At 38.7% G+C, this 15,083-nt stretch overlaps 1 protein-coding gene across 1 annotated transcript; it reads right to left on the reverse strand.

The window, feature by feature from the left end:
* Positions 1-13,769: 13,769 nt before the first annotated feature.
* Positions 13,770-14,812, reverse strand: LOC121602670. Its single transcript, XM_041931437.1, has 2 exons — positions 14,426-14,812; positions 13,770-14,284 (listed from the first exon to the last, which is right to left on the reverse strand). Exons 1-2 carry the CDS (start codon positions 14,576-14,578, stop codon positions 13,865-13,867), a joined length of 573 nt encoding a protein of 190 aa, XP_041787371.1. The 5' UTR covers positions 14,579-14,812; the 3' UTR covers positions 13,770-13,864.
* Between the last annotated feature and the right edge of the window lie 271 nt (positions 14,813-15,083).

Here is a 15,083-nt window from a genome sequence, read left to right on the forward strand (position 1 = left end):
TCTAAACGCCTCAAATTCTCTACCTAAACGGAATATAGAAAGACTTCGTTTAGCAGACGGCAAACGACTCATGCATTCTAAAAATAGCAAAAAAGCTGGTGGCGCCATCTGTTTGTGGGATACCCAACCTGTGGAGCTTCCTCGCTTGGAGGAGAGCTTTCTCATTTCCTCTGTACTATTGTATGGTTTCGCATTGAAGTTATGCATCGCTAGAACTAGAACGGCGATACGATTGTTTAAATACTAAACTCCAACGGAAACCACCAGTACTGAAGCAAGTGAGATTTGAGTAATGGTCGTTGGTGTTGATACCCACGTATCTGACCACACGACCATTCATATAGATTTTTGCTCAGAAAGTTAGAAGGCTATATAGGTCATTATAAGATGAAACTTGTCGAAACACATTGCAAGAAAAGGATAGCAATATAATGATGAGTTGTAATACGCCATCTATTGATCAAACCAATGAAGCTGTGAAGCTTTCATTTTTTTCCTATGGATATTCAATTTTCCAGTCGTTTAAGCTTAATCTGTGGCGCTTGGGGACTATGTCAAACGATTTCTTCTAAAACTTTGACAATACCCTCAAGAATCATTACTGTTAAATACGTATGAAAATGTTGATGATGTAAAGAAATAGTAGAATAGGGTGTTAGATATTACGGTTAGGACGTAGTGAAAATTTAGTCCGAATAAATATTATTACGGATTAACCACTATTTCCTTATAATGATCCTAAACATGTGTTTAATCACCCCAAACATTTAAATCATCACGCGGTGCTTTTTTTTAAATTGAGATTAATTTCTACAACGCTACAACCGAGCGCTCCATAGCTGGATGCAAATCTCCATAGCTGTTTTGTACACTTCTCCTAAGCATGTGATATATTCCCCTATATGCTTGCAAACCTCCATAGCAACGTTGCATACATCCCCTAACCATTTGAAACATTCCACCGAGTGGATCAAGTAGTCCATTATTTGATTCGAAACCCTGTAATTAATAAATTAGAAATAACAAATGAGTGGAAGAACAATTGAGTAGCCTTTATAAGGACGAGCTATACGAGATGTACGGCGGCCTTAATGTCATGCAGTGTATCAAGCTCGCCAGGCTCCGGTGGGCTGGCCATGTTGTATGCGTGGAAACGGACGACCCAGCCCCGTTTTTCAAGGACAGAGCGGGCGTTGTAGACCCACATTGTGGAGGTAAGATGGCGTGGAGGCGTCTGCCATTAAAGCTGGGATAACGGATTGACAGAAGAAGGCGCGAGACCGTGAGTGCCCCGCTGCGCAAAGCGACGGAAGAAATCATGCCGTTCGGAGAATTTTATAATGCCATCTTTGTCCCTCCAACGGCAAATTTGTCAAGCAGCTCGTCGAGCTAACCGTCCCTGGCTCCACCTCGTACCCCTCGCCTGAACGCGCTGCCGTAGGTTTGGATGTGTTGGTGCATCAGACGGCCAATCGCTGTCAGCCGTCGTCCGTGCTTTTCCCTCCATAGCGCCATCTCTTTCTCGCGTGTGGTCAATGCTCATGAGTTGCTGTGGCGCTTAAAAAGCCGTTACTAAACATTGCAGCGAGGAAGTTGCATTTTCACAAATCAAACCAAAAAAGCGCAATGAGTTCAATCGCTGCAATGTAAAAATGACCAAGGAATCGCTAGCTCACGCTGGAGGGTTTGCTGTGCAACGGGCAGAACCCTAATTCGCATTAGCACGTTCAGCCTGGCGCTATTTTTCATCAACATTCCGTTCCGCCGGCATCTGGAACGCAAGCTGATTGTAAAGTCGGCATACTGGAAAGTTCACTGGCAGTCCCTGGGGCCTGCCATCGAACTGAACGTGCTAAACATAAAGCATAATTTTATTACACTAAGCTTTTGCTTTCGTATGGTGTAGATTACACAGATATACCAAGCCGCCTGCGCATGGGTGTGAGTGTGCGTGTGTATGCAAAACTGTCGCCGAATGTATGCTCTTCCGGAATGTTATGATCGACCGGTCAAAGAAAGGAAGGTGTTCATGACAGTGACGGAGTAGGGGAATCGGGTGCCCTAGGCGGAAAGACGGTCGCTGTAAATGGTAACTGATGACCGGGAGGAGGGGGTACTGGAGGGGGTACAGCTGTTGGGAGATATAACAGTATACTTAAATCGTTGGCGCGGGGGGGGAGGGAGTGGGACCCCTACGATCATCACAGGCCCTAAAATTGTTGTCGGCATGGGGGAGGGGGGGGGGGGGGGGTAAATGTTTCTCCAGCCACAGGACCATCTTTCCCGGGGCCTTTATCGCTAATACTCTGTCCACTTGTTGTTGTTGTTTTATTTTTTTACGAGGCCTCTGTCCACTTGTAGACATACGGCATACTACAGACTAGAGATCTTCGGCGACCGCCTAGTCCGCCTACCGTTAGATCCGCCGCTGGTTCATGACGGTGTTTTTTTTATTGTGGAGGTGCATCCTTCCCTATGCCTGCAGCGTATGCATCGGGTAGGAGACAGTGTGACAGTATGCAAGTTGCCCGCAAGATAGGAGCTGTCCCGCGGCACCGCCACCATTCCGCACATCGTAACAGCATGCCCGTCGTGGGTTCTAACCACGTATGAACCGTCCGCCGTAGCAAGGGCTGACAAACCGGCTACGTGGTACTCAAGTCCTAAAATGGCCGGCATGATCGCGCTGGCTATTACGCCAACAATAATAATAATAATAAGAAGAAATTAGCATAACATTCCACGCCCGGGGAAGAGTTTGGCTTGTCTTTGATGCTGCCGGGCTACCGATGTGACGCGACAAATGCACGGAATGCACTCGACCAAAGGACATTAACCTCCCGAGCCGAACCCATTCCAAGGCAGTGCCGGTCGCTCGGCGTCATGATACCGGCTTGCCCAGCCAACAAGCAGCCAGATTCTGGACGGACAGGTACAGCACCATACGCGCACCGTAATAAACAAATCCAGAATCCTCTTTTGTATGAATTCAATTCAAGTTTTGTTTCAACTTGCATCCGCTAGCAGAATTGTGTTGTCTCTCAGGTAGCGAGATAAAAAATGCACGGACTTTGTTGTCGCAGTGGATGAAAATGTACGCATCAGAATCAAACCGTTTTGGGGTTTCCACACGCACGCACACACACACACACACGCAAACACACACACGCATGCACGCACACTTGCACGTACGCGCGCATGCGAGCGCACACCCACGAAAGCGCGAACGCAAGCACGCACCCACGAAAGCGCGCAGGCGAGCGCGCACCCACCACCAATCCCCCCCCCCCCTCTCCCAAACGAGCGAGTACGGCTACCTTATCGGAAGAAAGGCTGGTTCAGCTATCTTGTAGCGCATCATCATCCAAAGCGCCGGGTGGGGTGGGGGATCGCGGCATGGTAGAGCGGACGGTTGCTTTCCCCGCGCTGTGTGTGTGCGTGTGTGTGTGAGACCCCAAAAACTCGATACAGATTTCGGCACATTAAAAAAAATATATTGCCACTATACACTGTGCTACATGATGCTTAGAAGGTCGTTGAAGCATCAAACATGATCAAATTAAAAAATATTAGATTAGTGTTAGACGTTCTCCTACGCTTGTTTTAAATAGGCTTCGTCACCCTCGACCGGCACGGGCATCGAATGGTCTCATCAGCAGCGGCACGAAATAAAATAAACCATCAATACACCGATAACACTTTAAATCCCAAACCAGCTTCTCCCACAGCGTCTCAAGGTCACACACAAATTAATAAATGCTATCACCCACCAATAACAATACACAACCGCAATGCACATATATGAATCAACGCATACACCACAACACCCAATCAGCTGGCGGCGGAAAGCAAGGGTAGAAGCGCCGCAAGTATAAGTAAGGCAAGGCAGGGTGAGGGAGGGAGAAGAAGCGGACGAAAAAAAGGGCGCCAAATATTTTAAATTTTTTGACCGTTTTTTTTGCTCCGCCGCCATAAATAGTTCATCCATTTCGCCAACAGATGGCGCTAACCCTGCGCAGGCCTGCGCAGGAATCGCTGAAGTCCAGCGCGGGAGACCAGCCAAAATCTGCGCTGGCCAGCGCAGATTTTGGTACATTTCCTGCGCTGGAAACTGCTCGAATTTGCGCAGCGGGATGTTTCTGCTCGCTTTCTCGATCGGTTTCGGCGGAAAGCGAGCTAGAAAGCGAGCTCAAAAACTGCTCGATTTTGTTGTGCTGGTGGTATGAATTCTTTATCTTCTTTTTTAGGATTTTACAATCCGGATACTTCAAGACTGCTGGAGACAACAGGCTTTCTTTTAAACTATTAAATGCTTTTTGGCATTCATCTGTCCAAATAAACTTGACATTTTTCTTAGTTAGGTTATTTAAAGGTTTAGCAATTTTTGGAAAATACTGTACAAATTTACGATAATAATTACAAAATACAACAAATCTTCGAACTTCGTCTGCATTTTTAGGTATAGGGAAGTTTCTATTTGTTTCAAACTTAGAATCGTCTGGGAATATACCCTTATCTGTTATTTTATGACCTAAATAAGTAACTTCTGTTTTGAAAAATGAACATTTCTGGATTTAATTTTAAATTGTAAGACCTTAACCTATCAAAAACCTTAACTATGTTACTGATGTGCTGCCGTGCACTGCAGCCAGTAACGATTATATCGTCTATATATACAAATGCTAGCTCAGGAGTTAATCCTGCCATAGCGATAGCCATCATGCGTTGAAAGCTGTTGGGGCTAATGTTTAGACCGAAAGGCATACGTTTAAATTGGTAATGCCCTGATCCGGTTGAAATAGCTATAAATTTTCTTGAATCATTTTCTAAAGGTATTTGATGGAATCCTGACATGAAATCAAGTGTGCTAAAATATTTTGCTCTCCATAGCTGATCTAATATTGTATCTATTCTTGGTAATGGAAATTTATCTGGTATAACCTTTTTGTTAAGCTGCCTGAAATCTACTACAAGTCTCCATTTTTTGTTATCATCCGTTGATTTCTTTGGAACTAATAATATAAGTGAGTTATATGGGGAGACTGAGTGTTCAATTATGTCATTTTTAAGCATTTTGTCTTCCAGATTTTGTATTTCATCAGCCTGTGAGTATATTTGCTTATAATTCGGTATATACGTAGGAGTATTATCATTTAATTCAATTTTCTGAGGGTAAAAGTGATTTGTAGCAATTGGATCATCCTCTACGCAAAATATATCGTTATATTCAGTTACGATTTTCTTCAAATTATAATTTTATAGTAGTAGAGATTTTATCTACTTTAATTTTTTGTAATAGTTTTTGTAATTTATCATTTTTAATTTCTCCTACTTTGTTATTTACGTGTGTCACTTAATAATTTGCTAATGGTCCTGTAATGGGTTTAAATTCTGCGTTTGTTATATAAATATTTCTCTGTCTTGTATTGATGAATTTAATTAACTGAGTATTCTTTGAAATAATAGTGCTTCCACAGAATACTCCTAGTTGAATTTCTTGTGCGAATACTATGGTATCCTCTGTAATGTTTGGAAGATATACTTTACGTACCACTTCACTTCTGATTGGCAAAATAAATCCTTTTCCATCATATTCTTCAATGTTATGCTGAATTTCTACTCCCTGACACGTGAATGTAAGCATTTCTAAATGATAATTAATTGAACATCTGTATAGTTTGTAAAAATCTCTGCCTAATATACCATCTGCTCCTATGTTGAATTCATCTGGAACTAATACAAAATCGTGTTCCAATTCTAGATTGTTGAAATATATAGTGCATGTTGTACTTCCTTTTGAATAAATTGGTGTGTTAGATATCCTGTTAATGATATTGAGTCTGAATGTATTGGGCCATGATTTTTCTTTAACTTGCTTGCTTTGAATAAAGAAATTGATGCTCCTGTATCAACTAGTAATATTGATGTTTCATTATTTGCTATGCTCAATCTAATCTTTATATAATCAACTCAATTTAGCTCTAATGAGTAAATTCATCTAGGGTTTGAGTTGAATCCTGTTGGTCTAAAAAATTATTGTCCTCTTCTTCCTGTATCTGAGCTGTAGTATGGTATATGTTTCGTTGTCGTTATCGTTATCGTTATATCGTTAGCTATTTTTTCTGGAATTCCTTTAGTTTTTCTGAAAGCAGTTAGACCTCATTGCAAATTGATTGTGCATCCCTTGTTTTTATGGATTTTAGTTTTGCTATTACTTTATCAGGTGTTGTTTTTTCTTCACATCTTCTCTTGATATCACTGATTAATTCTTTAAAAGTCGTTATATTGCTAGGTAACCCTATTCTAGCCTTACCATTCAGTCTGGTTCTTATGAATTTTACGAGCATTTCTTCATGGTTAGGATTTAACTCGAATAATAGCGTTGAAGCGTCCTCAAATGCATTAAAGGTATCGGGTGACCCGTCATATGTGGGTACAAGACCTACGGCTGTTTTAATATCAAAATTAGCCATTTTAATTTTTTTATGCAGCTTTAGTAAGCCAAATATGATCTGCGCTAAGAGTTTAAATGATAATCTACTGGTTGTTAACAGTGTTAAATTGATATTTTTATCCTCTGAGCTATTTGTAGAAAAATCAGATGACTTGTTACGTGAATCGTCGTTGGTTTTTGATGTGCTCATAGCAATGATATTTTGTATTAATGCATTAGAAATTTTGCTAAATTCTAATAGTTTGTTAAAAGTATATTTGTATCTATTTTTTCTATGTCATTTTGAATTTCTTTAAATGTTTCTTCAGCTTTAATTCTTAGTTGTGTTCTTGTACAAGTTCTTTGATTAGGATCCTGTATTTTTTGCAATATATATTTCAAAATTTCGATTTTATCGCTTATAGTAATCATTCCTTTTTCATATGGTTTTCAATTACTTCCTATTTCCTATTTCCTAGCTTTAAAACCCATTTCATTATATTTTAAAGTTACAATACATGAATGGAATATGCGACGTGCATTTTGTTGTTGCTGATTCTACGCTGTATTTATACCGGTGCTTGGAGTTTAATCGGTGCTTGGTGTTTACTAGATGTTAGATGAGAAGTTCTGCGATGTCATCAGTCGTCACTCGATGTATTGTCGGGGTTGGGACACTTGTCCATTCTCGTCTGCCAATCCAGATTGGGCAGTGGGCTCGCTTGTCTTTTCGTCTACCATGGTGGGAACGGTTGTTCCTTTCAATCACGCTGACCACAACTTGTTTTGCACTGCACTTTATCATTCCATATCACTTGCTCCAAAAATCGTATATACTGCTTACTGTTACTCTCAAGGTTACTCTACGAGGTAAACCGATCGCATAAGCGTTTAATACGTTTTTACAAATTTGGGTAGGTTCTCACAACACCGTGTACGGTTAATGTTTGTTCATCAATTTTGCACTTACACTGCACTAAATGTTTTTACTTTTCATTCTGCACTGTACGAAACTTGCTTGTAGCTGTTCTTTCATCTTTATTGCTTTTGTTTACATATGGGTTACTTGCGCCAGCTGCGTTGATGAATGTTCCGTAAAAAAAATTTCACATTTGACACTTTTCTTTCACTTTCTGCCGAATGCCGGTTATGGTCACAATACTTTTGGTTCGTCACACGACACTTAAGCTTTACGATACCTTACCTTACTGACACTTAAGCTTACGTATCACATTTTATTTGAAATAATTTGCTTACACTTCTGCCTGTCGATTGCAGATTGTGGTCACGGTCGCCATGTAATGTGTTCGGATGATAGTTACGGTCGCCATGTAATGTGATGAGCGTACATGCGGTACATCTATCAACGTCGCGGTAGGTCAGTTTTTACTGACATGAGCCGAGGTGGAATTATACTTCGTTCGAAGCGGACTTTTTAACACTTGATCGTCCAGGCGATCATAGAAACCTTTAGGATGTTTCCTTTACTGGAAACGTTGGAGTTTAGAAGCCTTACCTTGGGTAGGGGGACATAACTAAACTCTTGAAATAAGTTGGAAGGCGAAGTATTAGGAAGCATAACGTCCTATCTTGGCAGTCCGAACGAATCTGACTTGCCACGGTTGGAATTGGTTTTATTTATACTCAAATGAGTTAAGGGTTTCGCACATTTGGTTCCGGGTTTTATGTTGGAAAGTTATTGTTTTCACTCAGCTATTTACGTTTGTCTTTTGTTGACAAGAACAATGGTTCTTGTCAATAAGTTCCTGTTTTGGGTTTAATGCATATACTGTTCCTGCTTTGGGTTACATACTGTTCCTGTTTATGTTGTGCGTTTCGGTTGGTTTTGATAAGTGTGTCACGTCTGTTATTTGTTTGAATGGACGGCCTGAACTCTTCCGGTTGCGGTGCTATGGTATGATCTGATTTACTGAATGTGTTATAATGAATGTGTTACAATGGTGTGGTTAAGCTTTTCAAAGTGTGTTACAATGTGTCTATAGCTGATAGTGTGTATTATAACAAGTTTTGTATAGCAGATATGCTACAGTTTGTATTATACCGACATTACAGTATTGTCTGACTTTATCTAATTGTGGGTATGCGTGTGTGCAACTGTCACAGATTGTTTGTAAGAAGTCAGTAAGTTATACTCTTTTGTTACAGACATGCATCAAAAATCAGCCACTCACGGCCTTTTTCCTGTAACCTTTGAGATGAAAGGACGTTGGTCACTTGTCTTTAAGTATTGTATATAATAGTTTAATAAAGTTCTTTTACATTTAAAGTTTGATTGATTCATTGATTGAAGAATGTATCCTCTTATCGGTCTCTTTGTGACACTCTTCTTGTCAAATGGCGTTCAAAGTACGTGAGCGTATGGTTGCATTGTTTCATCCTTCCGATATGACCAGGATGCTCGTTCCATAGATGGCTCCTTCTATCTTTGTCTGCATCCTTGTCTGCAATCCTTGTCCTTGTCCTTCTTTACCTCTAACTACTGAGAGCGTTGCCTTCCTAATGCCGGACTGCCTTTCGCTCACAAGCACCTGACTGACAGGGAATGATTCGCCCGTCCTCGACACATGCGTCATTCAAAGTGTCTATTGCCACCATTCGGATTTCAGTACAACAGCATAATATATCTAGCTGAACTACCTGGACTGCGGTGTTAGAATCCTTTAGCTATACTATCACAGCCGCTGGGCTCCTGGTGGCATAAAAAAATCCGGATGGACACGACACTAACTATATGTTTGTTTAAATTAGCTTCATAACTATCGGTTGGCATGGTTATAAAATAGCCACATCGGAATGGGCGCGGACACACATTGATCAGCACCGACTACAATTCCGGATTTGTCACGATTTCTTCATCTTCAAGGTCACTGGTATGTTAAAACATTCAATCCATAAATGCTAATCACCAATCCGAACCATAATCAGTCACAAACTCAAAGCCAGAACGTAACATCAATGTGGGTGTAGTGAGTTGCACTACCTTACAAGCAGGATGTGGTATACATGATACCACGGTGTTTTACGATGTTCAAATTTAGTACGATGTCAAAGATATATGACGTCTAAGATATCGAAACTGAGCGTGGATCGCGAAACTGATAGTAGAGTGTGACACTGATGGTAGAGTGCCCTACGTACCCCGACTGTAATAAAATAAAGCTTAACTGGTACATTTGACTTGCTCGCAACATTGTCAAATATTGATGATGAATCATCACGTCATCGTGGATCAGCTCGACGATGGCTTGTGTCTGCTCCAAAGTGTGCATTTGGGCAAACACAGCATCATGAACAGGACTAAGCTGGTGAATTTGTACAAGTTCTTCATTGGACTCCAGAATATTGGCCACTAGATCACCAGATCTCCTCTTTTGGCGATTTTTCGGGTAAGACTGCGAAACCGATGCGAAACGCATTCTCCCATCTCCGACACTCATCTCTCTTTCATCTCCTAACACTTTTTTCGGAGCTTTGCGAAAAGGCGTTTTACTAATGAGAGATTTGCAATCGTACACCAAAAATTAAAATAGTCTAAATCTTTTCGACAAAAAACACCGCAAGAAAATGAATGAAAAATAAAACTTATTAAAAATACCATAAGATTTCGAGCAGATTATATTACTCGCAACCCTCGAAATGTTTAACGGGACAGCGCTTGGCAAAAATTGTACGAAAAAGATTCTTCGAACTCTGCTCGATGCCATAGAAAACGGTGATTTTGACAGAGTTTTCAAGCCGAAATTGTTCTATTGAAACAAGGCTTCTTTGTTCCAATTATTGAACAGTGAAGTAAAGTGTGCCGGTCTCATAGTACAGTCGTCAACTCGTACGACTTAACAACATGTCCGCCATGGGTTCAAGCCCCAAATGGACCTTGCCGCCATACGTAGGACTGACTATCCTGCTATGGGGGAATCAATAAGTCACTGAAAGCCAAGCCCACAAGTAGTGGTACAGGCAGGCCTTGACCGACAACGGTTGTTGAGCCAAAAAGAAGACGAAGAAGAAGAAGAAGTAAAGTGTATTTTTTACTAAAAGTTGAATCTATAGCTACCGCTACGTAAGAAATATTTAAATTTATGTAATTCCAATCAAAATATACCATTTTGCTGGTTCATAGGATGAAATAAAATTTATTTTGTGGTTCATAAATTTTAACGGTTTCATCCGACAAATTCATTCGGTTTGATCGGTATCGGTTAATTTTATTATTTTTATTTAAAAAATTGATCAAATAAAACAAAAAATTGAATGGAATGTACAGCAGAACTGCTCAATATTTAAGGATAAGCTGCATTCTTTTATCAATGTTTTATAAATATTTGTAAACAGAACAATTTATACACATTGTGAAATAATTTGGTGGTGTGCAATAACTAGTAAATTATCCCTTACAGCAGTAACTATTTTTATTCATGTTTCGAGCCAAGAGCAAATCCAGCTACTCCGTAAAATGTATATCATTAAAAAAAGCTTATCACGTACCAGACTAACGCCTATCAGTTCAGCTAAACACCAAAATACAAGTGCTTAGAGGAATAATTTAAATCCCCCTAAAAGTACCATCGCATGTCGGTATCCGGATCTTTCAAACACTGTATTATTATTTAAATTTTATTCCTCAATCCTTGAAAAACTTCTACTCATAGCATCAAAGCGCTTATTTTGATAGCGTTATATCTTACACGGTTTCATCTGTTCCACTGGCTACTTTAAAAGCAGCGTACTCTTTCACTTGGTTTACAATATTCTCGCACGACACTTTCATGCACTTTTATCCTGAATCAAATTTTCACTTTTATCAAAGAACGTTTGCAATCAAATGGTACACATACGGTGGCATTCAAATTCGTTCCGGAAAATTATGAGAGGTGCGGGTTAAGATGTGTATTTCAAAATACATCGTCCGCCGTTTGGCATGATATATGACAAAAAAACATATAATGCCTTTCAAATTCAACGAAAAGCACCTTTGTTTTTCGCTTTTAAGAGATTTTGCATACAGTCGTTGCCACTAAATATTAGTGCTAATTCACCTATTGTTGCCTTTGATGTACAAATATTCGATAGCGTGTCAAAATTTTTGCCTCTAAGACATCAATTTTGATAGTGCGCATCAATGTTGGTCTATCAGGCATCAATTTTTGACTGCAAGTAAATTGCTTTATGCTAAAAATTTAACGTAATACCCGGAATTGTGCGCTCCATAATTATTCAATTGAAGTTGAGTAATTAATCATTTAATTGATAGAATTTTAAACATCAAAATTGTTATGCCAGTTTTGAAGTTGTGGTGCAGACATGAAAAAGACATAAAAAAATCGACATGAAGTTTCAGGTGTAAACGATGTCTTGTGAGTTTATTAAATTTTACTAATATTGTTCAAAGCAGCTAGATAGACTATAGGCAGGTTCTTAGCTCTGATTTTGGTAGCCATGATGGATGGAGATTTCTGTGGAGATTGGCAGATAGGGAATTATGGATCAACGGTTAACGAATCGTTGGACATTTAATCAAATTAGCAGCTTCTTGTGTTTATCCGATGATTGGATGAATATATGATTTTAACACAATAATGGGCTGCCTTGCATGGCATGTATGGCAACGGGGAAGATATGTTCATCCAGTTGCTTTAAACTTTTTTAAAGAACAATATTGATTGGAGTAATCTTGGTTGTGTAACTGTTGATGGAGGAAGAAATATGGTACTGGTACTGAACGAAATATGGTAGTGGTGCAAATAACAAGTTTATAGAAGGTTGAATTGAATTTTACATGTTCTTATCAAAAAAGGTTTTCCCAAAGATGAAGGATTTTGCATATACATTTCATTGTTTGGAACAACATATAGGTAAATGTACCAATAGTGGTGCAATTTGTAGTGGTACCGATGTGTTTTAATGGATTTAAAGTATTATATTTTAACACATAGCAATTGGAATATGTTTTATCTTCGCAATCACAACCATTTTTACCAGGAAACACATCAAATTTACGAAAAAATACATATTTTTGTGACTGCTTCGTTGTACCTATAATGGTGGTATGGTTCCTATAGTCGTCGTATTGTGTTCCTATGTTGGTGGTAAACAAAGATACCTCCAAAGCAGTGTATAATATCAATGGAACTTAGTTTCGAAGCTGTTTTCGTATGAATAGCAAGGATTACTGCCATTATATTGATTTCTTGCGTAATTTAATCGTAAAAAATGTATAAATTTGATCGAACAAAACTATTCACTTAAGTACAGCATCACACCTGTCGTCAACCCACACCCGGAAGAGTGTGCTTGATTTGAAGTCAATTTTTCATTCAGCTAAATAAGCGAATTTTGGCCATTTTTTTGGTAAAATACTTACAGAAAACTCATTTTTGTAGCTTATTTTAATGAAAACAGTACGACATATCAAAAATGTCGTCGAAAAAAAGCTAAAATTACCAGTTATTGATTTTAGAACTAGGACCACTATAGGAACATGCCTGTTTGGTGTACCTATAATGGCACTATCGTAAAAAACACTTAAAAATACGTAAATATGGTCAAAAGCCAATGAATTTTAATAAAACAATATCATTTGATAACAATTATGTTCAAAAACTAATAATTGCGTTGTTATGTGGTCATTTAGAACGTTAACAAAAATATGAGTATCGTTATGAAATCCTAAGGATTTCGGAAAAATGTTGACACATTTCACAAAATAATGGATTTTTCGGTCACTCAGTAACGGAATGGCCCCATTTAACTTTAAAACCCTTTGTAAAAGGCTAAAGAACATTTCACACTAACGTAAATAACTTAATTACTTTTAATTTACCATATGAACCATATTTTAGTGCAATACCACCACTATTGGTACTAGCACCACTATAGGTACATTTACCCTATGAGTGAACAAACACTTTTTCGCATGAAATATGGTATAATTTGTATTTGAGTTTAAGATCCAATTTGACAGACAAATAATATGGGCAATAGAGAATCAACAATGTTATTCGGAGAGTCAAATCGGAAACCTAAATTGACAGCGATAGCAGTTTGAACAATTCCAACAATTCCAAGAAACAATTCCATCGTTTGCATAAGTATACTCATTAGTCGATGTATGAATTTACATCAACATAGTTGTAAAAATATGAAATATGAAGTGCATTCGGATTTAGATTGCTCATCAAATACAAAAAAGTGTATTATATGCTACTCAACAATCATTCATTCGTTTTGTTCGTTCGCAATGAGTAACATCATCCGAAGAATTAGATTAAAAACTTGTATTTTTTACAAGTGTTTTTAAAATAAAAAATGGTTTTCATAAAATCAGATATTTATTCGTATAATTTATTATTGCGTATGGGCAAGTAGGTTTTGATTCATTAATTTATAAAAAGAAATGATGATGACAATTTCTTACAGATGTACAGCAACTATGATCGTGAATGTTTTCACGTTGCAAAGTTCTTCCAAGACGTCCCACCTTATCACGATACTCCGTCCTATTTGATGTACTACGTTGCCAATCTTGATCAGGCCAATGACTTGATATAATATAACTTTTGGGTATATTCGATATGGTATACACATATCCAAATTTAGATTTCTTTTAGTTTCTACTCCTGGCTCATGTGAGCAAATTTGATGAGGGCCTCGCGTACTAGATTGACAGGATGCACCGTTGCACGGAATCCCTTTGAACTCTCGTTGGAAGTATCTAGAATCAGGCCAACGACTCGATTCAAAAGCATTCTTGATTACACAAGATGTTCGCTCTGGCAGCCGGTCGTAATCCAATTGGTAGCTCGATTTCAATGGAGATTCTCCGGCACGATTCTTCCAAGGATGGTTAACGTCAAGGTTAGCGTAAAGTTCAGGTTGCAATTTGGCGAGATTTTCAACAAACCGATTAATATAGCATTCATCGGCATGTGTATGTCGGTCTTTCGTTTCTAAATCGATATTTTTTCTACTTACATCCATAGAAAACACCGGCACCGTGCATTCGAAAGGTGGTGAAAAGCAACTGCCCGGAAGGTTTGCATCTATCTTATGGTACAATGCTAATTGTCGATTTTCTAATCGGTGAGTGTAGTCTTGGCTATATGTTGTTTCAAATTTTCGATCCATCGTAAACACTTACGGTGTTAAAGATTTATGTTACGGTAATTTCGAGTTGAAGAATTTATGTTTATTGAAAACTGGATTGAAGCGTGGTTTGCTACAATAATCTCTATCTCTTTTATAAAATTCTAGCAAAGGCTGATCAGCGTTACTTTCCAGCGGTAGCTTGAATGTTTTTTGCTTAGTTTACAATTGTACTTATTGATACAATGGTAACCACATCGACTATAGAAAACGCAACGCTGACTTAGTTTTTGGTGTTTTGAAAGGTATGGAGCAAGATCTATTAAGGAGAACAGGTCGATGCAAAGCCCGTTGCTAGGTTGCCATTTTCAGCTCGCTTTTGACAGTTTCATGAAAAAGTGTTTACAAACAAACGGCTAATAGTTAACGCTCAAAAGTGGACGAATTTACTATTAGGAAGGTTATATTGGTTAAATTTCTTGCGGTCAATCACTTCTGGACAATAAAGGAGAAGTAATTGCAGTCTACTCTGTATTCAGAAACATTG

Source organism: Anopheles merus, unplaced genomic scaffold (genome assembly GCF_017562075.2).
Source record: "Anopheles merus strain MAF unplaced genomic scaffold, AmerM5.1 LNR4000564, whole genome shotgun sequence".
Lineage (NCBI taxonomy): Eukaryota > Metazoa > Arthropoda > Insecta > Diptera > Culicidae > Anopheles > Anopheles merus.

Bases quoted from the DNA above. Each gene is read 5' to 3' on its own strand.
- LOC121602670 (XM_041931437.1), bottom strand. From the start codon at position 14,578: ATGGATCGAAAATTTGAAACAACATATAGCCAAGACTACACTCACCGA. The intron at 14,285-14,425 runs GTAAGTAGAAAA...CATCCTTGGAAG, and splicing joins TGCCGGTGTTTTCTATGGAT to AATCGTGCCGGAGAATCTCC.